This window comes from Chanodichthys erythropterus, chromosome 7 (genome assembly GCF_024489055.1).
Source record: "Chanodichthys erythropterus isolate Z2021 chromosome 7, ASM2448905v1, whole genome shotgun sequence".
In the NCBI taxonomy this organism is placed as follows: Eukaryota; Metazoa; Chordata; class Actinopteri; order Cypriniformes; family Xenocyprididae; genus Chanodichthys; species Chanodichthys erythropterus.
In genome coordinates, this window is record NC_090227.1 from 36,232,310 (window position 1) to 36,259,035 (window position 26,726).

The window sequence follows — 26,726 nt, forward strand, 5'->3', positions numbered from 1 at the left end:
TATTATGCCTTTTAAAGTTCCCTTTGTTTTGGAGGTCTTCTACAACAGGTTTGCATACATTGAAGATCAGAAACACTTCAATTATTTCATAATAATACATTGCACATCACCTCATTTCTCAAAGAGTCTGAAAACAGCTCATTCGAAAATTCAGTCTTTCTAAAGGCGCTTCATATGGGATCTTTTAGGGGTTCCCATTATGGATTTAAAGGCACAATATGTAAGATTTTTGGATTAAAATATCCAAAAAACACTAGAACAGTGTTATAAATTTTGTGATTTGTGTACTTACATTATCCCCGACGTTTCCAAGAATGTTTAAATCCATAGAAATTTCCAATTTTATTTTGTAGAAACCATGGAAACATCAAAGAGGCTTTAATATATTATATGTTATATTAGACAGGTGAAGATACATTAATTGACAGAAAACTAATCATGTTATATAGCTCAACACAGCAATGTTGTGTGTTTAAACTATTGTTTAAATCTTGTTTTCTTGATTTACAGCGTAGTTACTGCAGTGTGCAACAAGAGTCTCATAGTAGCCGCCGAGCGAACACACAGAGTAGCACTATAACAACTTTAAACACACAGATGTAGATGCAGATGCAGATGCAGTTTGTATATTGAATATCTGATGTAAAATCTGGGTCATGAAGCAGAACCACAATTTTCATTAATCACTGATGACTTAAACAAGGTCTTCACCAATTTGACTCACTCTTTCTGGAAAGTCTTAACAGATTTATCTTCCCACAAACGGAACAAACGTGACCTTTAAAAGTACTCATTATCTAATATCATCAAGTGCCAATATGATCACTTGGTGTATAGCATGACTGGAAAGCTAAAGAAAGAATTTGTGTTGGCCGATGTGCTTACGCTGATCTTATCTTTATCCCCCTCCATCTTTTTCTTGCTTTCAGGAAGTTGCTGAAGAAAATTCCCCCTGATCTTCAAGAGCGGCTATGTAGTCTTGCCTCCAGAGTTGAAGAACATGTGAATGGAGCAGTTGGACCTTGTGGTCAGATGACTGTTAAGAATAATCACATCTAGATGTTATTTAGATATCAAAGTACTTTCATTTGATTTCTTCATCCTCTTTGGTCCCTTACAGGAGGCTTTTCGGACACCTATGCAGCATTGTGTGACTTCAACGAGTTCCCATGCTGTGTGGAAGTTCAGTGGGTATGTAGTAGTCACCACTTAACAAGAATCAAAATGTCAAAGGTTTAGCAATGATAGTTTTAAGAACTGTTGCTTCTGTTTCTAGGATGTTGATAATATTTACCATGTTCAGAACTGTCGGGTGTTCAACCTCATAGACTTCAGTCATTTAGACAGCAGGTATACAATGAAATTTTACAATACTATTTACAATAACTGTTTTCTATTTTATATGTTTTAAAATGTAACTTATTCCTGTGATGCAAAGCTGAATTTTCAGCATCATTACTCCAGGCTTCAATGTCACGTGATCCTTCAGAAATCAGTCTAATCTGCTGATTTGTTGCTCAAGAAACATTTCTTATTATTTTCAATGTTGCAAACAGCTGTGCTGCTTAATGTTTTCGTGGAAACTGTGATAATTTGATTCTTTGAATAGCACGTTCAACAAGGACAGCATTTATTTGAAATAGACATTTTTTTGTAACAATATGAAAATCTATACTGCCACTTTTGATCTATTTAATGTATGCTTGCCGAATAAACTATAATTTCTTAAAAAAAAGAAGAAATGTACTGACCCCAAACTTTTAAAATGGATTATTTTAAATATATAAATTGATTAATTAATTCATACATTTTAATGTAAAATTGTCTATTTCTTTTTGATGTTTTTATATTTTTATAATAATAATAATAATAATCTCTTAAAATGTTAACAGGGACTTGGCTTTAGCAGTGGGCGCTCTGTCTTTCAACCAGTGGTTTACCAAGATATGCAGCAAGGACTTCAAACTGGTATGTATGGATACTACTGGGCCAATAATCACGAATACTGATAAAGAAATCTGTTAAAAGTAGGGTAGGCAAGCAGAGGCTAACAATAGCAGGCTAGCTTTGAAAGCATAAGATCCCACCCTCCCTTCAGAGCGCTCTCCAAAGCCACGCCTCCTCCAAAACACATGAACGCACACAGCCAGAGCAGAGTCTGCAAAGCGTCATAAGAGATGGAAATTATCACATGTTTCAAAGCACATAACATTACAATAATGAACATAAACAACTTAGAGATCTGGCTTGTAGCAACTGACTGCGGCAGATTCATTTTGCATAATTCTGAGGACGTGAACGGCACCGAGTAGAACCTCAAGGGTTGCCATCTCTTATTTACGGCAGCATAAGCTCGTTGTTTTGGTTCAGGAGGAACTGTAAAAGGTGGCTGCTGTTTGTTTGTGGCGCTCGGTGACTGTCTGTCTACAACTCTGCTGCATGACCTCATGTAACACGCTGATGACGTGATGTCTGCGCGAGCTTGAAAGCATCGTGGAGGTATGGAAGTATATACGTTGACAGGCAGTAGGACATCTATCATTGTATCGGTCTGAGTGCAATTATTGGACGAAAATATTTTGGTCCACAGAAGATACAGTTGGTACGGAAAGTATTCAGACCCCCTTCAATTTTTCACTCTTTGTTATATTGCAGCCATTTGCTAAAATCATTTAAGTTCATTTTTATTCCTCATTAATGTACACACAGCACCCCATATTGACAGAAAAACACAGAATTGTTGACATTTTTGTAGATTTATTAAAAAAGAAAAACTGAAATATCACATGGTCCTAAGTATTCAGACCCTTTGCTGTGACACTCATATATTTAACTCAGGTGCTGTCCATTTCTTCTGATCATCCTTGAGATGGTTCTACACCTTCATTTGAGCTGTGTTTGATTATATAGGAAAGCCACACACCTGTCTATATAAGACCTTACAGGTCACAGTGCATGTCAGAGCAAATAAGAATCATGAGGTCAAAGGAACTGCCTGAAGAGCTCAGAGACAGAATTGTGGCAAGGCACAGATCTGGCCAAGGTTACAAAAAAATTTCTGCTGCACTTAATGTTCCTAAGAGCACAGTGGCCTCCATAATCCTTAAATGGAAGATGTTTGGGACGACCAGAACCCTTCCTAGAGCTGGCCGTCCGGCCAAACTGAGCTATGGGGGGAGAAGAGCCTTGGTTGGAGAGGTAAAGAAGAACCCAAAGATCACTGTGGCTGAGCTCCAGGGATGCAGTCGGGAGATGGGAGAAAGTTGTAGAAAGTCAACCATCACTGCAGTACTCCACCAGTCAGGGCTTTATGGCAGAGTGGCCCGACGGAAGCCTCTCCTCAGTGCAAGACACATGAAAGCCCGCATGGAGTTTGCCAAGATGGTGAGAAATAAGATTCTGGTCTGATGAGACCAAGATAGAACTTTTTGGCCTTAATTCTAAGTGGTATGTGTGGAGAAAACCAGGCACTGCTCATCACCTGTCCAATACAGTCCCAACAGTGAAGCATGGTGGTGGCAGCATCATGCTGTGGGGGTGTTTTTCAGCTGCAGGGACAGGACGACTGGTTGCAATCGAGGGAAAGATGAATGCGGCCGAGTACAGGGATATCCTGGATGAAAACCTTCTCCAGAGCGCTCAGGACCTCAGACTGGGCCGAAGGTTTACCTTCCAACAAGACAATGACCCTAAGCACACAGCTAAAACAACGGAGGAGTGGCTTCACAACAACTCTGTGACTGTTCTTGAATGGCCCAGCCAGAGCCCTGACTTAAACCCAATTGAGCATCTCTGGAGAGACCTAAAAATGGCTGTCCACCAACGTTTACCATCCAACCTGACAGAACTGGAGAGGATCTGCAAGGAGGAATGGCAGAGGATCCCCAAATCCAGGTGTTTAAAACTTGTTGCATCTTTCCCAAAAAGACTCATGGCTGTATTAGATCAAAAGGGTGCTTCTACTAAATACTGAGCAAAGGGGCTGAATACTTAGGACCATGTGATATTTCAGTTTTTTATTTTTTAATAAATCTGCAAAAATGTCAACAATTCTGTGTTTTTCTGTCAATATGGGGTGCTGTGTATACATTAATGAGGGAAAAAAATGAACTTAAATGATTTTAGCAAATGGCTGCAATATAACAAAGAGTGAAAAATTTAAGGGGGTCTGAATACTTTCCGTACCCACTGTATATGTTAATCTTTAAATATTTAGACTACTTCTATTATTGATTGCTATCAGGATGTGAAGAGAGTTTCAACCAGTATAAAAAAATGTTTATGAAAAACTTTGCCTACCCTACCTTTAAATTGGAGCAGAATTGTTGTTCTTGTTTAGACTTGGCTTATTCAGTCATGTCAGACTTCAATCTCCTCTCGCTCCTGGCTGTGGAGAGGTCAGATATAGGCCACTTGCCAAATAATAAATTGCTGGGCTGACCATGACAACAACACAAGAAGACATGCTGAAGGGAGACTTTGATCTCTGCGTGATACAGTATACTCATTTAGATGGAGAGAAACAGAGAGATAGGTAGGACAAGGAATTGTAGCTGAAGCCACTTTCTTGAACCAGTCAAACAAGCATACTCTTTCATTTTTTCAATACTTTGTGGCTGCACAGATCACAATTCTTCCCCCTCAACATGTTTTATCATAGTATATCATACATACTCAGTTCATGTCAATCTTGGTGTGTCTGTTTGTCTCCAAAAACATTGTTTGTTGTTGATCAGCCTCTGTTCTTTGTTCTCAGACCCCTGATGTGCAAGAGCAGATCCTCTATATGATTGCCCGGTCCTGTGCTCTGGAGGAGGTCAGTCTGGAGGCCAGTGGACTCAAAATGTGAGCTTAATCAAGGCCCTTGTACTTATGAAAAGTTAAACATTTAACCAGTTTCTGAGCATTACTTTGAAGTAAGTTAAATGTCTTTGAATCCACGATGCAGGGATTTTGCTGTCAAGATGGCCTCCGCTCTTCGGGACAGTTCTGCCTCTGTTGTCCATATCATCAACCTGTCTGTCAATGCTATAGAGGATAAAGGTTCTGATGCAAATATTCTCTGTAATCTGAGATTCAGTTTCGGTCTGTTTGTGTGTTATATGCTGATTTCTCTGTTTACCTGCACTCAGGTGTGATTGCTCTCAGTCAGAGTTTGAACAAATTGTCCCGTGGTCTCAGTCAGCTATACCTCTCCAAGGTCTCCATGTCCCCGAAAGGTGCAGTTTTTATCTCTTACTCCTTTTATACATGTCAAGATACTGTTTCATGACTACAAAAGTAACTGTATTCAAGATAATAAAGTGTTAGTTGCCATGGCATTGCAATCCTAGGTCTTGGCTGTCTGGTTCAAGTTCTTCATCAAAGTACGTCTCTGTGCAAAACCCTGACCCACCTAGACCTGAGCGGAAACACTGGCTGCCTGGCCACAGAAGAGGCTACGGTGAGTTTTAGAGAGCTGGGGGGATGTGGGGGGGAAGTTCCAGTAAGAAGTTTTTTCAGTTTTTTGAAAGAACTTGCCAAGGCTACATTTATTTAATCAAAAATAACCGTATAAACAGAAATATTGTGAAACATTATTAGACTTTACAACTGTTTTAATATATTTTAAAATATCATTTATTCCTGTTATTGCAAAGTTAAGTTGAAACCTAAGTTGAAAAATGTAGGAGCACATTAAAATGCAATGAATAATAATAAAGGGATACAAGGAGATATAAAAGCAATTATTAAATTAAATAAAATTAATTTATTAGAATACAAAAAGTACAGTAGGTTTTAAAATGTTTCTGTTTCAAACTGTTTAAGAATTATATATATATATATATATATATATATATATATATATATATATATATGCACAGTTGCAATGAAAATTATTCAAACCCCTTAACCTGCAAGACATTATTATTCAACCCCCAAAAGCCAAATTTTGGGCAGAATCTTTTATTCTTTATAACCTTCAGCAAACGCTGTAAGTGCTTAGAAGCTTCTGTCACCTCTCTACTGCAATCTTGGCCCATTCCTCGCTTGAAAAAAGCTTCCAGATCACTGATAGTCTTTGGTTTAGTCTACAAATAGTCTACAAATTCCACCAATTATTTTCAATGAGATTTCAATCTGACGACTGTACAGGCCACTCAAAAACATTCTACGATGATCCCTGAACCAAGCTTAAGTAGATTTGGATGTATACTTTGGGACGGTTGTCCTGCAGGAAAGTCCATTGTTCATCAAGCTTCAGTCTCTGCACCGAGGGCATCACCATCTTTGCCAAAATGGCTTGATACTTCAAAGAATTCATGATGTCATTCATACAGTCAAGATTTCTACTTCCTGCAACAGCAAAGAACCCCATAACAAGACTGGACCACCTCCATGTTTGACCATGGAGGTGTTGTTCTTCTGCTCATAAGCTTTGCAGCTTTTCCGAATGCCACTCTTCACCAAGAAGAACATAAAAGGCTGATTCAAATATGCTTAAATTCATTTGGACATACCTGTGGAGTTGTGGAAGAATGTTTTATGGAGGAATGTGACAAAACTGGAACTTTTTGGACCCATGGATCAGCGGTACATCTGGTGCAAAAAAGGCAAAGCTTATGAGCAGAAGAACACCATCTCCATGGTCAAACATGCAGGTGGTCTTGCTTCCGGACTTACTGTTGATCATTGTACGGGGTTGTTATGTTATATAGATAATTTTCAGTTTCAATGTTCTTCTGTTGTAGAAGTGAATGGACTTAATGATCCGGTACATTACCTGTTTTGAGGAACTAAATTTAGAAAAAGGAGTGAATAGGAAAACACTTGGGACAGGATGGCTTTGAAATCACATGCTTGTCTTGTCTCTGTTATAGAACCTCTTTAAGTTCCTGTCTGTTCCAAATGCAGTTTCTCACCTGGACCTCAGCTACACAGACTGCCCTCTAGACACAGTGAGTCCCATCAGTTATATTCTCCATTTTATTTAAGTGCTCATTTTGTGGTGTAAAATGAATTAGGGAGTCCAATATTATCCGATAATAGCCCATGAGTTAAATGCTTAAATTGTTTTACTTCAGTAAAGTATCTGAAGTACCTCTGACTTTTCTCTTTCTATTCCGGTTTCTCTCTAGCTGTTTGTGTCTCTGTCTGCCGGCTGCTGCACTACTTTGAGCTACCTCAACCTCTCCAGAAACACTTTTTCTCATAGGTGAGCCATCAAAAGTGACTTTATGAATTGTAAGCATCTCTACGCAGGCTGCATGTACATACTGATCTGTGTGGCTGTGCTAGGAAAGTACGAGAGGTCACACGCAGTGTGAGGGATTTCTTTAGCAAGAGCACTGTGTTAAAATACGTGGGATTTGCTGGAACTAAACTACCTCCAGAGGCTCTCAGGTATGGGATTTGTTCCAATATTATCATAAATGTTTGTTTTACAAGCTTAAATCCATCTCCTGTGACAGGCCTTAAATTTGGCATCTGTTTGCTTATGATCTAAATATCTGTAATGAGTTTTGTATACACAACTGTTCAAAGGTTTGGAGATTTTTTTTATGCTCAACAAATAGTAATTTATTTCTGTGATGGCAAAGCTGAATTTTCAGCATCATTACTCCAGTCTTCAGTGTCACATGATCCTTCATAAACCATTCTTATATGCTGATTTGGTGCTCAAGAAACCTTTCTTATTGTTATCAATTTTGAAAACAGTTGTGCTGCAAAAAATCTTACCTTAAACTTTTGAACAGTAGTGTATTTAAAAAAAAAAAAAAAAAAAAAAAATCATTATTAATGTCCAATGTTAATGTTGTTTAGATTGTTACTACAAGGCCTGGCCACCAACACTCATCTATCTGAGCTGGAGTTAGACATCAGCTGCTGTGAGGTAAACACACACACACACACATACACATTGAAATATTGTATAAATCTTTTCTTAAAATTGTGTGCGTGACATTGTGGTACATGTAGCTGAGGTCGGCTGGAGCTCAGGTGATTCAGGAACACATCTTCGAGGCCAAGGCCATCCACAGTCTGGATCTGTCTGAAAACGGTACAGTCTCTTATTTTATTCTCATTCACAGGGCCAGCACTTTATTAACCCCCCTTTATACCTTCCTCTTTATTTCTGTCAGATTTATTATATTGCTCTCGCTGACTGTCTTTTTCTCAACAGCACTAGAGGGATTACAGGGTCTCTACTTACATTTGGTTATAAATCATATCTGATACATGGAGAGATGGAGGCATAAATTAATCTGACTCGCAGTGTGGGTGCATTTGTCCTCTCGCCTCTCAGAAAACCTCTTCTTTTCATAAGATAAGAAAGAAGTAAATGGGGCTGTTGTGTACATCTGTACAATGACCTGATAATATTTGCAGACATTTACTGCATTTTTTTTGGCGTAGATTCTTTAGGGAAAATCTGTGGATAGAGCTTATCTTGTATTTAACCTGGAATATACCTTAGTTCATTAAATGCATGTTTGTAATATGAACTAGATATCTGATTAATAGAAAATGTAATTATTTTGGATGTTTTTGATGGTTCTCGAAGCAACTAGTGTTTTTTAAGACAGAAGCTCATGAAAATTTTGAACCCTGGGAGAAGATGGAATCAGGCCATGCTATTTTTATAACCCAGGAGGAGACGAAGCAAATATAGGCGTTGTTGTATTGGCTACATGAGGAGAAAGGCTCAACACATCAGTCAGAATAGCACATGACCCACTGGACCCACACTGTGCCGCTGCAGGGCTATCATCACACCTGTCTGAACACATATACAAACACACACACAAGAAAGGGATAGAGAGGCTAGTGTCAGTGTGAAATAAGTGAGAGAGATATTTGAATTGTAAGAGGTGAAAACATACATGACTGGGGCACTAGAAATCATTTGACACTTGCAGTGATTGTATTAAAGGTGCTTTAAACAATTTATGGAGTTTTTAAGGAATGGTATGCATAAAGTTATCCTAATTCCTTCAATATATCACTGAAATGACTGTTCTTAAATGCATTTCTGCCTGTCAGTCATTTTGAGTGTTTACAGTGAGCAGTCCATATATGGGATATCAGGAGCGTGATAGGTGAACTTGGAGCGTTTTTTGTTTGGGCAGGTTCACACAGAATGTGTTTTTGAGTTCCACTGTGCTGCTTTTTAAAGGGTTAGTTCACCCAAAAATGAAAATTCTGTCATTAATGAATCACCCTCATGTCGTTCCAAACCCGTAAGACCTCCGTTCATCTTCGGAACACAGTTTAAGATATTTTAGATTTAGTCCAAGAGCTTTCTGTCCCTCCATTGAAAATGTATGTATCGTATCCTGTCCATGTCCAGAAAGGTAATAAAAACATCATCAAAGTAGTCCATGTGACATCAGTGGGTTAGTTAGAAGTTTTTGAAGCATCTAAAATACATTTTGGTCCAAAAATAACAAAAACTACGACTTTATTCAGCATTGTCTTCTCTTCCGGATCTGTTGTATATCCGCTTTCACTCCACAGTGACGCTGCTTCTTCTTCTTCTTTCCTGTGTTACGGCGGTTGGCATCCAGCTTATTGGTGCATTACCGCCCCCTTCTGCTCCGGACAGTGACGCGATAAGGACATCCGCGACATGCACACCTACGCACCATTTTAAAAAACATAGCAATACCAAAATACAAGAATAGCTTGAATACAGCGTGCGTCTCCCTCAGACTGTAAACGAAACTCGGGCGCTCTGGATAACACATAAGCAGCGTCACTGTCCGGAGCAGAAGGGGGTGGTAATTCAGCAATAAGCTAGATGCCAACCGCTGTAAAACAGGAAAGAAGAAGAAGAAGCAGCGTCACTGTGGAGTGAAAGCTATATCTTAATATCTTATATCTTAAACTGAATATCTTAATTTGTGTTCCGAAGATGAACGGAGGTCTTACAGGTTTGGAACGACATGAGGGTGAGTCATTAATGACAACATTTTCATTTTTGGGTGAAATAACCCTTTCAATTGTTTTTCTGTGTAAACATTCATTAGACAGATGTCATCTTTTGCATGAGCGCCACTTTTTCAAAATGCCATGTCATATTAAAATAAGCACAACTTTTCAAAACATGTCACAAGACCATGTGTAATTTTCATTCCACTGCGCTGTGTCTGAAGCCGTTTTTCCGTTTTACATCTTTAAAACATACTAATATTTATTTTCATTCTTCTAGTACTAATTTCTTAGATACTAGTACTTATTCATTGGGAACTACTAATTAATACTATTACTTATTTATTAGATAATAGTACGTATTTCTTACTAGTACTTATCATTAGATAGATACTAGTACTTATCATTAGATACAAGTACTTATTAGATACTAGTACTTATTAGATACAAGTACTAATTCATTAGGTACTAGTAAGTATTTAATAGATACAAGTATTTATTAGATACAACTTATTAGATACTTATTAATTAGGTACTAGTATTTAATAGATAGTAGTACTTATTCATTAGATTCATGTACTTATTTATTAGATACTAGTAAGTAATAGATGCTTTTATTCATTAGATTCTAGAACTTATTTATTAGGTGCTACTAAGTAATAGATACTAGTACTTATCCATTAGATAATAATACTTATTTATTAGATATTGATTAGATAAAAGTACTTATTCATTAGATACTAGTAAGTATTTAATAGATACAAGTACTTGTTATTAGATACAAGTACTTATTCATTAGATACTAGTAATTTAATAGATATTAGTTGTTATTCATTAGATACTAGTACTTATTCATTAGATACTAGTACTTATTCATTAGATACTAGTTCTTATTCATTAGATACTAGTACTTATTCATTAGGTACTAGTAATTTAATAGATACTAGTACTTATTTATTAGATATAAGTACTTATTAGTTACAATTTCTTGTTCATTAGATACTAGTATTTATTATTAGATGCAAGTACTTATTCATTAGGTACTTGTAAGTGTTAAATACATACTAGTACTTATTTATTAGATACAAGCACTTTTTCAGTAGGTACTAGTAAGTATATAATAGAATACGTTCAGTGTCGACCCTTTGCAGAATGAGAAATGTTCACAAACTGTTAACAATAACTTACTCAACCAAATCTTCCTAAAAGAAATGGATAAAGAAACAAAAAGGAAGTTGCAGAATGGCTAACATGACTTAATAATAAAACAAATCACAATTAATAATTTAGATTTTTCTCTTTCTCAGGTTTTGAGAGCAATATGGTTACTTTAATTCTCTCCATTGGCCGCAGTCACTCTATTCGACACCTTTCAATCGGACGCAATTTTGCCATGAAGTCTAGGTAAGTGCCATGTCATCTAGGTATGGATTCTTCTTCTTCTTTTTTAAATGATGTGTGTAATTTTGATTGTTAGATGGGTGGTTGTTTAGGAAACCAGTTAAATTTCAACATGGTTGTGCTAGTGGTGCTGAAATCACTAATTTCCTTTAAAATGTTTTTGATCCACCTTTCAGACAGTCTATCCTCCTCGCTTTCTCCACCTATTCTTCTTTTCCTTTCTTTTATATGAGGCATATTTCCCTTTTCTCTCAGAGCTCTTACAGATGTGTTACACCGCCTTGTACAGCTAATTCAGGAGGAGGAGTGTGTGAGTACATCATTTGTAATATCAGAAAAACTACACACATACACACACTTTCCATTATATTGTTAGAATCCGGCCTCAGTCATATCTACAGTCAGCCTCTCCCAAATTATATGAGTATTACTGCAAAATTGGATCACGTCTCCCATCCACTATGAATACGTACACCAGAGCGTCCACCTAGGGACCACAGCTCTCACATAACATAGAGAGTAGGAAGAGCTGCTCTCTTTGGCTCAGTTAGCAGTGGAGATGTGTGTTTTTGTGTGTTTTTTATACTAGAACCACCAATAAAGAGAGAAGGTCCACAGAGACGCCCCCCCCTTCATTCCTCCAGCAAGCCCTGAATTTTAATTACCCAGAATCCCTCTCAATTAAGGCACGCCTGGGCTCAGTAATTACACAAGCAGCTCTGACTCAAAGATAGGACTCATTAAAACAAACTCTCAACTTTATATAACTTTATCCACATTAATGGGAGCATTTATGCTCTCCAAAGAATCAGCGCTGGCCTCTCACAACCCAACCTGCTCAGTCGATACTGTTTCTGTAGCTAATGAGACTTGATAGAAATCTTAATGAGACTTACAGCCAAAGGTTAATGACTACATAAAATGACTCTGAATGTAAGATCAATGGAGCTTGATAAAGAACATGATATGTGCATATGGGATGGATAGTGACCTTTTACTTTTTTTCACACTTTTTAGCCACTGGAGTCTCTCTCTGTATGTGACTCAAAGTTGAAAACAGGTACCACCATCCTCATCAACAGCCTGGGAAGCAACGCCAGCCTGTCCAAGATTGATATCAGTGGAAATTGTATAGGTGACACAGGAGCAAAGATGCTAGCAAAGGCCCTCATGATCAACACCAAGCTAAAGTAATTTTTCATGCACACATGATGACTTTTTTCAGAATTGTTCCTGGACAGAATTTATAGTTAATTATAGTTCGTTACAATAAGGTCTCATTTGTTAACATTAGTTAATGCATTAACTAACATGAACTAACAATGAGTAAATGTAATATTACAGCATTTATTAAACTTTGTTAATGTTACTTAATAAAAATGTTCATATTCATGTTAGTTGTGCATTAATGTTAACAACTTTTGATCCTAAAAAATGTATAAATAAATGTCAAGATTAACATTAGCCAAGACTAATGAATTCTAATGTCAACAAATGAACCCTTATTATAAAATGTCACCGTTGTGCCTTGTTTTCTGACAGAACGCTGGTTTGGGACCGGAACAATGTGACTTCTGGAGGATTTATGGATGTGGCCAATGCCATGGAAAAGTGAGAGTAACCCACAGACCTACAGAGATTTTTTCAGTGACTTGTATTTGTTAAAAAGTGTGTATTTCTCGTTTCTTTGTGTGTTCAAACAGGAACTTGACACTACAGAACATGTCCATTCCAGTGAGTGATATTCTTCAAGCCTATCGAAACACCCCAGAGAAGATGGAGGAGGCTTTACAGAAAGTTAGTTCTCATTTGCAGTGCTATAGAAAGCCGGGAAAACAGATGATGATAAGATATAACTGACTCTTTTTGCATGCCTACATGTAGATCCAGGCTTTTTTACGCAGGAACAATCAGAGACAGTGTGCGACGGGTGAGGAAATGTGCCATCTGCAGCATGGATTGAAGACCACTCGCTCTGAACAGGTTTGATTGGATATATTCTTCCTATATTTGCCATTTTAATTATTACTGCCTATGATATAGTGGACTGTAATACTAAGGGTTCAGATCATAATGAGAATGTGTCTGTCTCTTTCTCTTTGTGCTCAGTTAGTGCAGGATCTCTGTAAAAAACTACAGGAAAGTGTGCATCCTTTAACCTGCTATAATATACAAGAGGTGCAGTCGGACATTTTGCTCGCAGAGGAAGCGCTTCAACATGCAAAGACAGCCATTAGTGTATGAGATTACACATCTACATGGTTTGCAATATTACAGATTAAAAATTTGATAATTTTATATTCTACTGTTCAAAAGTATGGAATCGCTAAGATTTTTGAATGTTTTTATGAATGTTTTTGAATATTTAGTGCTCATCAAGTCTGCATTTATTTGATCAAAAATCCAGTAAAAACAGAAATATTATTACCATTTAAAATAACTGCAGTTTATTTGAATATATTTAAAATGTAATTCATTCCTGTGAATTTTCCAGCACCATTACTCCAGTCTTCAGTGTGTCTTCAGTGATCCTTCAGAAATCATTCTAATATGTTGATTTGGTCGTCAAGGAACATTTCTGACTATAATTAATGTGATACAGTTTTTTCAGTATTCTTTAATGAGTAAAACGTTTTATATGAAATAGAAGTCTTTTGTAACATTGTAAATGTCTTTACTTTAAGTTTTGATCAGTTTAATGCTTTCTTGTTGAATAAAAGTACTAATTTCTCCAAACTTTGAACAGTAGCTAGTGTACGAGTCATTCCTCTTATGCAGTGCTATTTGAACTTTTTTTAAAAAAAAATATACTTGTAACAGGGTACACCAGATTTCAGAAATGTATAATAAGTATCAAGACACAAATAATGAGGACATTAAAAATGCACTGCATAGTAGTAATGACGGATATACTTTTCTGTTTTAAATTTCCATAACAATGTAATGATGCCCTAACTCGTGATGTTTGACATTTGGCCTTGCCTCTCAGTCTTTCACAGGACTCTATGAGTTGGGCAGAGCGCCCTCTAGTGGTCACATGCTTAAATGCATTCTCAATGATGCATCTACAGCCCTGAGGAGCGAGATCACTGAGGAAATCCAGGTGAAGTTTAGTCATGTTTTTTGGGTGTGTGTTTGCATACAGAATTCTCTGTAGTGTCTGCTATGTAGTATGGATTGCTTTAGTGGAGGTCGCTGTAATTTGATGGCAGTAGAATCAAAAATGTTTCTTCTTGTTGTGCAGGAACTGGCAACGGCAATGCTGCAGTCTGCCCAGCTGACCTGCCCCAGAGTCGTCCAGAGGTCAAGTGTCAGCGAGCACCTGGCAGATCGTGTGGCCAAGAAGACACGTCAGGCTGCACACTTTATTCAAAACACAATGCAAGAGGCAGAGAACAGCATCAAAAACAAGCTCTGGTGGGACGTTCATCACTATAAACAATATTTAACACTTAACCTAACCCCCAAACATATATATATTTTTACTCTTTGCTCTCCTCTCTCACTCTTTCTCAGTGAACTGAAACTGTCTGTCAGTGTCTCTCTGGTGGAAAGTATAATTGAGGAAGTTCTTCAGGATTTGTCAGTAGCTCAGGAGAAGCTGGTGAGTGTTTGCATTTATGAATGTGTATATTGTGCATATGAGAATTGTGTGTGTGCCTATATGACATGCAACATATATCTCTCTTGCTTACAGGACAAGCATATGAGGGAGTTTTCCCAGTCCACCAATATCAAGGCCAATGTTCCTCAGCTCAGAGTGATGGAGCATGAATTCCCTACAGATGATGTAAGATTCATTCTAGCATTCTGATCCGCCACTTACTCATGACTCTTCCTTTGATTTTGATTTTCAACATATACTAACTCTCAAAAAATTGGGGACAGAATTTTTGTTTCTTTTTTTAAATTTAAATTTTGGCCCTCTTGCGGTTAAAAAACAAAACTGCATGGATTTTGTAGAAGAACATTGTTTTGGTTGTGATTCGCCTCTGCGTGACTATGAGGATGAATATGGTTATCCAACTGCTCACAAAGCATTCACTACTAGGCTTAAGAGATATAATCAGGATCTCAAGCCGAGTAGCTGAAGATGTTACTGTAGCTATACCCATTAATAGACTCGATACTTCCTTAAAAATAAATTTCAGTGCAGCGCTAAAACAACTATAATAAAATGACCCTTCACAATATATAATGCTTTAGAATGAATTATGTTAGAGAGCTACATATGGCAGTTTATCTGTTCAGTAAAATACCTTACTCTCCTGTTGAGTAAAACAAACCATACCGGCGTGATGAATACGATCCTCAATTGGACACGACCACAACGCAGCCCTGAAGTATCAGCAGAGATTGAGTCGACTAGATCATCCATTGTGAAGGCCTCATCGACACGACAGCCAGTGCCACAGTTCCTCAACAAATCGTCCATACCAGCGTGATGAATACGATCCTCAACTGGATGGAACTGAAATAAATACTTTGATTGTTGCAATACTATCAGACTTATGATAGCAACCTGATTCGTAACAAAGCACTGTTTGCCAGAGGAGAACTGGCCCCCCGACTAAGCCTGGTTTCTCCCAAGGTTTTTTTTTCTTCTCCATTTTAACACCTATTTGCCACTTGTTTGCCACCTGATGTCACCTTTTGGAGTTTGGGTTCCTTGCCGCTGTCACCTTTGGCTTGCTTAGTTGGGGACACTTGACATTTATTCAACAGTGCTTCTGATCTGTCTGCATTGACACTAGTGTTGTCAAAAGTACCGACTTCGGTACCTAGTTGGTACTGAAATTTAAAAAATGTGACGCTTTGAGCGCTGTTGAGTGGATTCGTAAACATCTGTGATTGGCCGTTGTTTTCATGGCTCATCGATATGTCTGTGATAGGCATTAATGATCAACGCTGTAAAAACGTTGTAAATAGTCATCAATAAATCTCTTTACTAAGCGCTTACACAGATACACACGGGAGTGTTTGAAAGCAGGTGTCTATCGCGGATCGGTCCACTGTTAGACGCTGAAGAGCTGCTGTGCAGCAAAATTATGTACCAGTTATCAATGTAAAGCTGCTTTGACACAATCTACATTGTAAAAAGCGCTATATAAATAAAGGTGACTTGACTTGACAAACTGTTACAACATTTCAAATCCCTCAGTTCTCACCACCTCTGAAAAGCCAAGCCAATGTTGATTCTTGTTTTATTACGAGTTCTGACTGTCACATTCTCTTTTTGCCAGCAGTCTCTTCTCTATTCTGCATTTCTTAAAAACAGGTGATTCCCTGTAGGTTTGGGATTTATTGTGCTCCGTATTAACCTTTCTCCCTTGTTGTGACAAACACTCACACACCATACACACTTCAAAGTAACTGGAGGAACTTTTCTCTATTTACAAATATGATGAGACACGCACGGCAAGTGACATATGCATGCAATTTCCCACTAAAACAATCCCATCAGGTCTAATATATAAACACTTAATACAATAGGCTTACCATAGTGCATCAGGGTGAATCAGACAAGAACACGTTTTTAGAAGAAGGATCGATGATGTGTTTACTCATTATTTAAATTTTGTACCAGAATTTAGAGTTTATATGTTTTCATAATCTGAACTCTATTATAAATTCAAGTTGTTGCAGTAAGGAGTTTGATTGCAGTTTTTCTCTCTGTGTCCATAGTACGTCCCCGTCATCTGGAGGAACAGCTTCCACTCCCGTAGCATCCGCCCCGCCCCTTCCATCAAAAGTAAGTCTCTTGTGTCTTGATGCCGACAAGTACTTCTTTCTTTCTTGCCATTTGTCTCTGCTTTTGCACTCCTAAATCAAATATGATTGGGTGTAGCGTACATTGGGGACACCATAGTTGCATGTTACTTGAAAGCTTATTGGCTGTAAAAAAGACCTGGCTCCACAGCTGTTGAGGTCAGAGGTCTGTTTAATTATGCAATCATCAAAGATGTCAGAACAGGAGGGGTTAAAGGCTTGCCAGTGCTCTTACATGAACAAAACAATGTTATTATTTACGCAACCGATCAAATGTACTGTCAGTTTTCTGGGAGCAGGACCCTTGCCGCAAATTTGTTTATTGATTTTTTTCCCCTTATCATATATTTTAGTAATCATCATAAATTAGGTATCATATGAAAGCTTAAAATTCATCCTGTGAAATTATATCGAAATTGGAAATGGCGTTATCTTGGAAACCTTTTAGCGGGCTCAATTTTTGTGATATAAACTTTAAATTTGGAACACAACTTGGTTAGACATACGGCATTGATTTTCTAGCAATTTTAGAGTCCAAATTATTTTGTAAAATATATATTTTGTATAAAATAAAAAATGTTTAGTATAATGTTTAATTCAGCATTTGCTTTACAGTAACCTTAGACTTCTATAAATGTTTTACACTTTTTTTTAAAAAGTGCTTTCACTTCTGCAATAATTTGCTGAGTGTTTTCTTTAAAAAGAGACCAACCTTAGGTCTGTATTACAAAACATTCATGAATTACAACCATTTAGGTTCAGAATGATCTATGCTCAAAAAGGGGGGTGGCAGTTACAAGGATATGGTCAGGCAGCTCTCATTCAATGACAGCCTTTACCATAGCACACATAAACCGATTTAATGACAGCCCAATGTGTGATCAACTTGCGCAAATTTGTGAAATTGAGTGTTTATGTAATGCAGTATTTACTGTAGTAGTGCACATGTGACATCAAAAGCGTGCTTTGTAGATTGAAGTCCTGGTTGTGAGAACGGGATCCCCCTCTCATGGGATTTCCCCACCCTGTCTAATTGGTCTATATCTGTGGTGTGTGTGTGAGCCTGAGACAGCGGGGGTTTGATTTTGGGAGGTCCCACCCTGTCTCTACTATATATAATCAGCTGTGTAACACACTGCTGGCAGCAGCTAACTGGAGCATAGCCCTGTTACTCTCACACCACTGAGCCCCTCAGACGAGGGAGGAGGGCCACCCGCTTACAACCATGACACAACCCCTCCCCCAGTCCCACACCCTTCTCTTCTTCTGTTCTTTTGTGTATACCTGTCCTCTTATCAGGAGTCTTTTTCTCATTCCAGTCACATTTCACCCCGAGATAAATCGGATGAAGAAATTATAATTTGCTCAAAGAATATGAAGCCTGGTATTAGGACCATTTTTTTGTATTGGGACATTTTTATTATCATTACTGTAATGCAAAAAAACTAATGGTAACACTTTAGTTTAGGCTCCAATTCTGACTATTAACTAGTCGCTTATCAGCATGCATATTACTAGAATATTGGCTGTTTATTAGTACTTATAAAGCACATATTAATGCCTTATTCTGCATGACTATATTTTACATCCCTTAACCCTACCCAATACCTAAACTCAACAACTACCTTACTAACTATTAATAAGCAGTAATTAGGAGTTAATAGTGAGAATTGAACCCTAATCGAAAGTGTGACTAAACTAATTTACGTATTTGTTTTTAAAAAGAAATTAATTCTAAAGAAATTGATCAAAATGACAGCAAAGACATTTATAATGTTACAAAATAATTATTTTTCAAATAAATGCTGTTCTTTTAAACTTTCTATTCATCAAAGTATCCTGAAAGAAAGTAGTCACAAAAATATTAAGCAGCACAACTGTTTTCACATTGATAATAAGCCTATTAGAATGATTTCTGGAGAATCATGTGACACTGGAGACTAATGAATGCTGCATAGGTATAAATAATTGCATTAATAACATAATTTTTTTTTTAAATTGTAATAATATTTCACAATTTTTCTGTTTTTACTGTATTTTTGATCAAATAAATGCCGCCTTGCCAAGAGGATTTATTTAACGTTTTTGGATGGTCTTTTTTACTGGTTAATTGTACAAAATGTATTTCAGTGTTTGTTATTGTAATACAGTAAAATATTACAGTAATGAGAATTGTCACTGAAAATAATATAGAATCGTACTACAGTAAAATTTTGTGGGAGAAATGCTTTATCTTCATAAAAATAATGTCACAGTGCAAAAATCTGTAATCCTCTTAAATTAGACGCAAACTATAATTATAAATAAACGATACTGTATTTTTATTGATTATTGATTTTTTTGGGAAAACATGTTTTTGTGAGGTTCCCCTCACAGCCTGCATCTTTCATGTGGATATTCTGAACCTTTCGTGATGTCCGGCTTTATCTTCCTCCTTGCCTTTTCCTGCCTTTTTCACTGATCATTTATGCTTCCTCTCGTACCCTCTGCTGCATATCCATCGCTCCCTCCTTAACTCTCAATCTATCTCGATCTATTTCATCATCTTTATGTAGATACACACATCATACAGGCTTCAGTCTCACCCCTCCCTCACTATCTCCCTCTGTTGTCCCTTATTTCCTTCCTCCCTCTCTCTCTCTGCAGGTTTGTTAGATGTGGAAGGGGAACAGCAGGCGCGTGCGGCCACACATCCCCAGCAGGAGGTAGAGGATAGAGGAGGGGGAGGGCCTCAGGTCTCCAGGGTAGGAGCGGAGGAGAGGAGGCGGGCCTTGTCGTTGTCATTGGCGACGGGGCTGTCAGTCACCACGGCAGGCCAGCTGAAGCCAGGAAGCCCCTCCTACTTAGGGAGAGAGGCGGATGCTGCTGCCGCTCCCGCTGCTGCTGCTGCCGCTCTTAGCAACAGAGAGCCCCGGCGCTCGGAGCCTGCACCTCCTCAGCCCCCTATGGACCTGCCCATCGAAGGCCACACACTGAGGCACTACACCCGCTCCAGGCCCAGACCCAACCGCCGGAACAGACAGCCTCCCAGCAAGCCGCAGGTAAGACGGCAGAGCGGCCGCTCGGGAGGGTCGGGAACCGAGAAGAAAGGAGCATGGGAAGGGTTTTGAGAGGCTGAGATGGGGACGCTGCTGGTGGAGAGAGAGGGGGAGGGAGGCTGCTTTCTGACGGCACTGCTCAGGTTGGTTCGTCTGCAGCAACCCTCCAGGCTCTCTCTCCCACCGTCTCCTCCACTCCATCTTCTCATTTTGTCCTTTCTCTCGCTTGCGATATGCGGCGAGAGATGCTCAGGGAGAGGGTGCCGCTGTGGTGGGTTGAGATTTTTTGGGTGTTTCCTCCACTGCCATTTTCAGTGTGTGTGTGTGTGTGCATGTGTCGTCGTGTTTGTGAAGCTCAGCTGGGCGGTGTGTGTATGCTGTCAGAAAGGGGCACAGTATCTGTCCACTGATTATTGCCGTTTGTGTTTGGTGTGACTGCTGTAGCAACTCAATTATTAATGTTCTCAGATCAAGGAGGGTTTCTCCCTTTCTTTTCGCACCCTCTTCTGTCATCAGGAATGGAGGATCCCTCTATTCGTGGCCGACCCACGGTGTGCGATCAAAATCTGTTTATTCGGTTGTGCATAGTATATAGGAGAACAATGTTTAATTTGGGTTGGCGTGTGACAGTCGATGCTGCAACAACCGTGTGTGGTTGCACTGGCACACTGCGATTCTGTTGAGTCCGTCCTGTCTTTCCTGTTGAGTCGAGACTAATGTGAGATATTATATCCTCACTGCGGTGTCTTCATTATGTGAGTGTGAGATGGACAGAAAAGAAAGGCAGAGGATGTATTTTTCCTCATATCTGTGTGTATCCACTTGTACATCCTGTGAATGGCCATTTGATAAATGGTTGCCATAGTGATGGGCTTTACAGTGTTCTCAATTGTAGCTGCTCACACACACATGCCTTTACACTGTTGTGTGTAATGTGCTCCTATGACATGTGGCTTGTTTATTGATGCCTCTATTGTGAGGTGTGATGTGTGTGTCTTTGATGCTGTGTGATAAAGGTGCTATTGTGCCCTTACATTGTGATTGTGGCAAATCTGTGTGGTTGTCAGGTATTATATAATCACAGGTATGTTGAAAACTACTCTGTTGAGTCATTTGAACCACATTTTCTTTCTTTGCCGCAGAACTTTGGTAATTTGATCTAATTTTGGCATTAATTAAATTGTTTCATTGCAAAAAAAAAAAGTGCTATTATGGTACCGTTACCGTTATGGTATCAGAGTATACAGTGCCTTTCAAAAAATACTGTAGAGTACCATGGTACCATGAAATATAAACTATCGCTCAAAGGTTTGGGGTCAGTAAGATTTTTTTTAAATGTTTTTGAAAGAAGTCTCTTATGCCCATTAAGGCTGGATTTATTTGATCAAAAATACAGTAAAAACAGTCAAATAACTATATAAAATAATAAATATTATGCATTTATGTTATGGCAAAGCTGAATTTCATTATTGAGCATCATTACTCCAGTCTTCAGTGTCACATGATCCTTCAGAAATCATTCTAATATGCTGATTTGGTGCTCAAGAAACATTTCTCTCTTTTTTTTCATTTATTAACAGTTGTGTGCTGCTTAATATTTTTGTGAAACAAAGCTCAAAAGAAAAGCATTCATTGAAAATTGAAATCTTTATAATATAAATGTCACTTATAATGTTTATAACTTATAATGGCACTTATTCTGCCACTTTTTATCTGTTTAATGTGTTTTTGCTGAATAAAAGTATTAATAAAAAAAAAAAAAACAATTATAGACATTTGAATGATATAAAAGTATCATAGTATTAACACAGTACTTTTTTGCAAGAAGTGATAGCTTTCCCTCACTATGCCAAAAATACTATGGTATTATCATCATAGTGTTGTTCTGTGATACCATGTATGATTACCATATTAATTTACCATGGTACTTCGGAGCATGCCGAAGAATACATTGTATTACTGTCACAGTAGTGTCCACAAAAATCATGATAATGCCACTGTGATACCATGTACAAATGATTACCACCTTTATTAACCATAGTTTTCCCTAAGCTATTTCAAAAATACCATGGTAGTGTCCCCACAAATAATGGTAATACCAGAGTACTGTACTGTGGTATGATGTATATCACTGTATTAATTTACCATGGTGCTCCAAGGTGTGTCTAACAATACCATTGTGTGCTCAAAAATCATGGTAATACAATAGCACTATGTTACCATGTACATATGATTACCACCTTTATTTACCATAGTATCCCAAGGTGTGTCAAAAAATGCCATGGTATTACTGTTGCGGTAGTGTCCACAAAAATCATGGTAATACCAGAGCACTGTGATGCAATGTACATATGGTTACACCTTTATTTATCATAGTACCCCATGGTATGCCAATAAAAACATGGTATTACCATCATAGTAGTGTCCATGCATATAAATAATGGTAATGCAATGGTAATGTACTGTGAAATGTGGATCACCATATTATTTTACCATTCTGCTCCTGGTTTTGTCTATGAATACCACAGTAGTACCATCACATTAGTGTCCACAAAAAACATGGTAATATCATAGTATTTAGCATCTGCTGTAATTAGATATATACAAATTATTTTAGTGTATTTAGTATGTGTGGTTGGTAAATTATAGGATGATCTATAGTCATTTGGTAGCCATTTTTATATACAATACTGTTACATGATGTCATCGTCCGTGTAAGAGACCCGCAGCTGTTTCTGTGTTGTCATGATGACTGGTATGCGTGAGTGTAATGCTGAATGTTGTCATGACTACCTGTTGGTGTGTACAAGTCAGTTATTAAAGTGTGTATTTTCACACAGCTAAGGCCCATTCACACACTTTTTAAACCTATATCGTTATAGCTATCATGCTTGGTGTGAACGGACCTTTATCCTTATTAACGCTGTGTGATTGTGTGTGTGAGGTCATTTTGCAGGCATCTTTTTCAGAACAGACACTCTCTGGAGAGTTTGGCGCCACTGTTATCACAGACATAAGCACGGAGGGATGAAAACACTCCTGTCATTGCTTCTGATCACCTGAATGAGTATGTGTGTTATATGTTTATTCCTGTCAGCGTGATCTGTTGGCGAGGGTGTGTGTCCATATTGTGTGACGGCCGGTCATACTCCTTGGCTGGTGGAAACCCAATGACAGGTGGTGCCTCAGGGAGAAGCTCATGTGACTGGAGAAGAGATAATGCTCTGATGGTCCAGTATATGTGTGTGTGATTTTTTTTCCTGTATGTCCCTGCTGGGCTTTCAGCAGTGGGGGACAATCAGGCCCTGCGATGAGGGGTGCCTCTATGGTACTGCCTACTCATTGGTCTCAAGGAAAGACGACCCACCCATAAAAAAATGTGTCCGGGGCTCTGTGAGATTTTGCGATGTCCCTGTATCCCTTTTAAATGATCTCGGCCCCTGCTTTTATGATGGCTGCATAAGCATTTCTTTTATTACCTCTTCACAGTTTTACACACCCATACACACATGAACAGAGGATTTATTACACAAGGATGCTCACCACTTCCAACCTAGAGTGACCAGTGTCTTCAACAATTTGATGTCAAGTCACAGAATGGAATTCTTAAAGAGTTAGTTCACCCAAAAATGAAATTTCTGTAATTAATTACCCCACTTTTCTGGACCTTGAATGTGGTAATTTCATGGCTTTCAGTGGAGGATTAAAAAAACCTCTCGGATTTCATTAAAATATCTTAATTTGTGTTCCAAAGATGAATGAAGGTCTTACGGGTTTGAAACGACATGAGAGTGAGTAATTAATGAGAGAAATTTAATTTTTGGTTGAACTAACCCTTTAATAAGGTGTTTCAGGAGAAGGAAACTCCATGACAAAATTAGATTGTCTTTTTGGAAGCTTGTTTCCACCACTGAATAAAAATAAAATAGGTAATTGTGTCTTTTTTTCTCACAATTGCAATATAAACTCGCAATTGCAAGTTATAAAGTCAGAATTACAAGATATAAACTCGTAATTGCAAGAAAAAAGTCATAATTGCGAGTTTATATATTGCAATTCTTACTTTATTTCTTGCAGTTGCGACTTTATATCATGCACTTCTGACTTTATAACTCACAATTGCTAGTTTATATAATGCAATTCTGAGAAAAAAAGTCAGAATTGCTAGATTTAAAGTTGCAATTGTGAGAAATAAAGTCAGAGTTGTGAGATAAAAAGTCACAATTACCTTTTATTTTTTATTCTGTGGCGGTAGCTTCCATACGCCTTAAACTCTTAAAGGGGTCATGACATGAGAAATCAAATTTGCCTTGATCTTTTGACATATAAGAGGTCTTTGTACCATTAAAATATCCTGCAAGTTTCATAGCTTAAAATGTTCTTCTCATTATATACAAAGCATTTATTTAATCAAGCTCCAAAAACGCCTTGTTTGTTATCACAGGATCAGTGACACATACAAGTACATTTGCATATGACTGCCTCCAGAGCATGACATTGACAAATAGTTTTACATCATTTCACCATAGGCCACGCCCACTGGCGTTCAGTTGCTTAACGGCTGACATTTGCCTACACTGGGTGTGAGAATCGCATGCGATTGTCATGCGCATTTCATCAGTAAAGCCGGTTCCCTGATTGTCGCTAAATCGCCATCACCTGCTTTCAAATGGAGCGCCATTTAATAGACAGAGCCGTAGATCACTGACAAGCCACGCAATATCGCGTTCATATCGCAGATGAATCGCCTTCGATAATGAACGCGATATTGTACAGAGAATTTTGTTTTGTAAGTGAATTATTTCATAATGCTTTGTCTGTAAATCTTTGTCTGTAAAAAGACGGTTTTAAATGGATGTTTTCAAAACACAAACTTGTGTGTGACAGCGAGTGGGCATTGATACTGTTTTCTATTCAATGATGTTAGCCAATCATAACAGTGGCCGTTTACTGATAGGCGAGATAAAAGGAGATATATATATATAAAAGTAACCATAATATATATATATATATATATATAAATATATATATATTATTTTTTTATTTTTTTGTGTGTGTGTGTGTGTAAAAAACTTTATTAAAATTATAAATGAACCTCAAGGAACATATTCAAATAAGATGTTTTTCTGTCTTAAACTGTCTTGTACGGAAGAGGATTAGGGCCAAGCAATAATAAAAAAAATAAAAACATCTCGAGATTAAAGTTGTTAAATTTCGAGAAAAAACTCATTACATTTCGAGAAAAAAAATCGAGATAAAATGTTGAGAATAAAGTAATTAAATTATGAAAAAAAAGTCTTTTGTTCTAATAATTTAATGACTTTTTTCACGTAATTTAATGACTTTATTCTCAACATTTTATCTCAACTTTTTTTCTCGAAATTTAATGAATTTGTTCTCATAATCTAACAACTTTTTTCTTGTAATTTAATGACTTTATTCTCAACATTTTATCTCGACTTTTTTCTTGAAATTTAATGACTTTTTTTCTCATAATTTACCGAATTTGTTCTCATAATCTAACAACTTTTTTCTCGTAATTTAATGACTTTATTCTCAACATTTTATCTAGACTTTTTTCTTGAAATTTAACTATTTTTTTCTCGTAATTTAACGAGTTTATTCTCAACATTTTATCTCGACTTTTGTCTCGAAATTTAACAACTTTAATCTCGAGATTTTTATTATTGCTTGGCCCTAATCCTCTTCCATAGTCTTGACAACCTCTACTGTATTTATCTACTTAAAAAATTACAACCATAATAATTTCATGATCATTTTAAAATAATTTATTATCTATTGAATTGAATTGAAATTCAATTCATTAGGTAAATTTACATGCACTAATTTTCGTCAATCTGAAGGAACCCAAGCCGATTTCAGATTCTGAAAGGTCTGTTTATATGAACCATAAACCATGGAATCCGATTCACATTTTCATTTACATGTGCTTTTATCTATACTGAACAAAACTTCAGAGCAAGTACAGTGCCCAGTCACCATGTTCAGAACTGGAGAAAGACACTGCTATAATGTCACCGGACATTTTGCAATGATGACATACCTAAAAATAAAGCTGACAAATATGTCTGTTAACTGCAGTAATCAAGCTTAACCATTCAACCTTGTAATACAAAGTAAAAAGGATATAAAAAAACGAATATATAAAAACTAAAATGTAAAAACTAATATTTGGTCACAAACTAACTAGCCTCTGCTGAGTAACAGTTCAATTGAGTTTAAATTTGCGACCCTATTTGAGCTGCTTATATTCATTTCATATGAGGTTTGCAACTTCAATTTGATAATCAGCATATTTTGAAAGTTAAGCACCACATTTCACTGACCATTTGTTAAGGCCCTTTTTTGTACCCTATTTGTGGAAAGTGCCTATCATGTTGGATTTAATCACTTCCATAGAGCTTGTAGCTTTGCCACCAGGGAAACCTAGACAGAAGCCTGTGGAATTCTGGGATCACTGTCTCAACCTGACACCTTTGGACAGGCCTGTTCCAGCTTACACCATAACGCTGAACTTAGTTCACAGAGTTTAACTGAGAGATAAAGAACACTGCGTTCACTCAATCTCTCTGTATCTCTCCTTCT

At 37.5% G+C, this 26,726-nt stretch overlaps 1 protein-coding gene across 5 annotated transcripts in view; it reads left to right on the top strand.

The window, feature by feature from the left end:
* Nucleotides 1–26,726, top strand: part of carmil2 (capping protein regulator and myosin 1 linker 2) — a 51,442-nt gene that overhangs the window by 8,996 nt on the left and 15,720 nt on the right. For 4 of the 5 annotated variants that reach the window (XM_067390406.1, XM_067390407.1, XM_067390408.1 and 1 more), the window contains 26 exons: nt 930–1,027; nt 1,121–1,191; nt 1,277–1,350; nt 1,893–1,968; nt 4,757–4,845; nt 4,949–5,043; nt 5,133–5,219; nt 5,334–5,443; nt 6,861–6,938; nt 7,119–7,195; nt 7,279–7,383; nt 7,804–7,873; nt 7,960–8,041; nt 11,220–11,316; nt 11,569–11,623; nt 12,331–12,503; nt 12,856–12,924; nt 13,017–13,110; nt 13,198–13,296; nt 13,423–13,551; nt 14,303–14,416; nt 14,558–14,730; nt 14,830–14,917; nt 15,011–15,103; nt 16,999–17,065; nt 19,729–20,123. In XM_067390406.1, coding sequence (XP_067246507.1) covers nt 930–1,027; nt 1,121–1,191; nt 1,277–1,350; nt 1,893–1,968; nt 4,757–4,845; nt 4,949–5,043; nt 5,133–5,219; nt 5,334–5,443; nt 6,861–6,938; nt 7,119–7,195; nt 7,279–7,383; nt 7,804–7,873; nt 7,960–8,041; nt 11,220–11,316; nt 11,569–11,623; nt 12,331–12,503; nt 12,856–12,924; nt 13,017–13,110; nt 13,198–13,296; nt 13,423–13,551; nt 14,303–14,416; nt 14,558–14,730; nt 14,830–14,917; nt 15,011–15,103; nt 16,999–17,065; nt 19,729–20,123 — 2,758 coding nt within the window. Of the gene's footprint in view, nt 1–929; nt 1,028–1,120; nt 1,192–1,276; nt 1,351–1,892; nt 1,969–4,756; nt 4,846–4,948; nt 5,044–5,132; nt 5,220–5,333; nt 5,444–6,860; nt 6,939–7,118; nt 7,196–7,278; nt 7,384–7,803; nt 7,874–7,959; nt 8,042–11,219; nt 11,317–11,568; nt 11,624–12,330; nt 12,504–12,855; nt 12,925–13,016; nt 13,111–13,197; nt 13,297–13,422; nt 13,552–14,302; nt 14,417–14,557; nt 14,731–14,829; nt 14,918–15,010; nt 15,104–16,998; nt 17,066–19,728; nt 20,124–26,726 lie in introns of those variants that run through there. The other variant, XM_067390411.1, reaches the window with a different exon arrangement.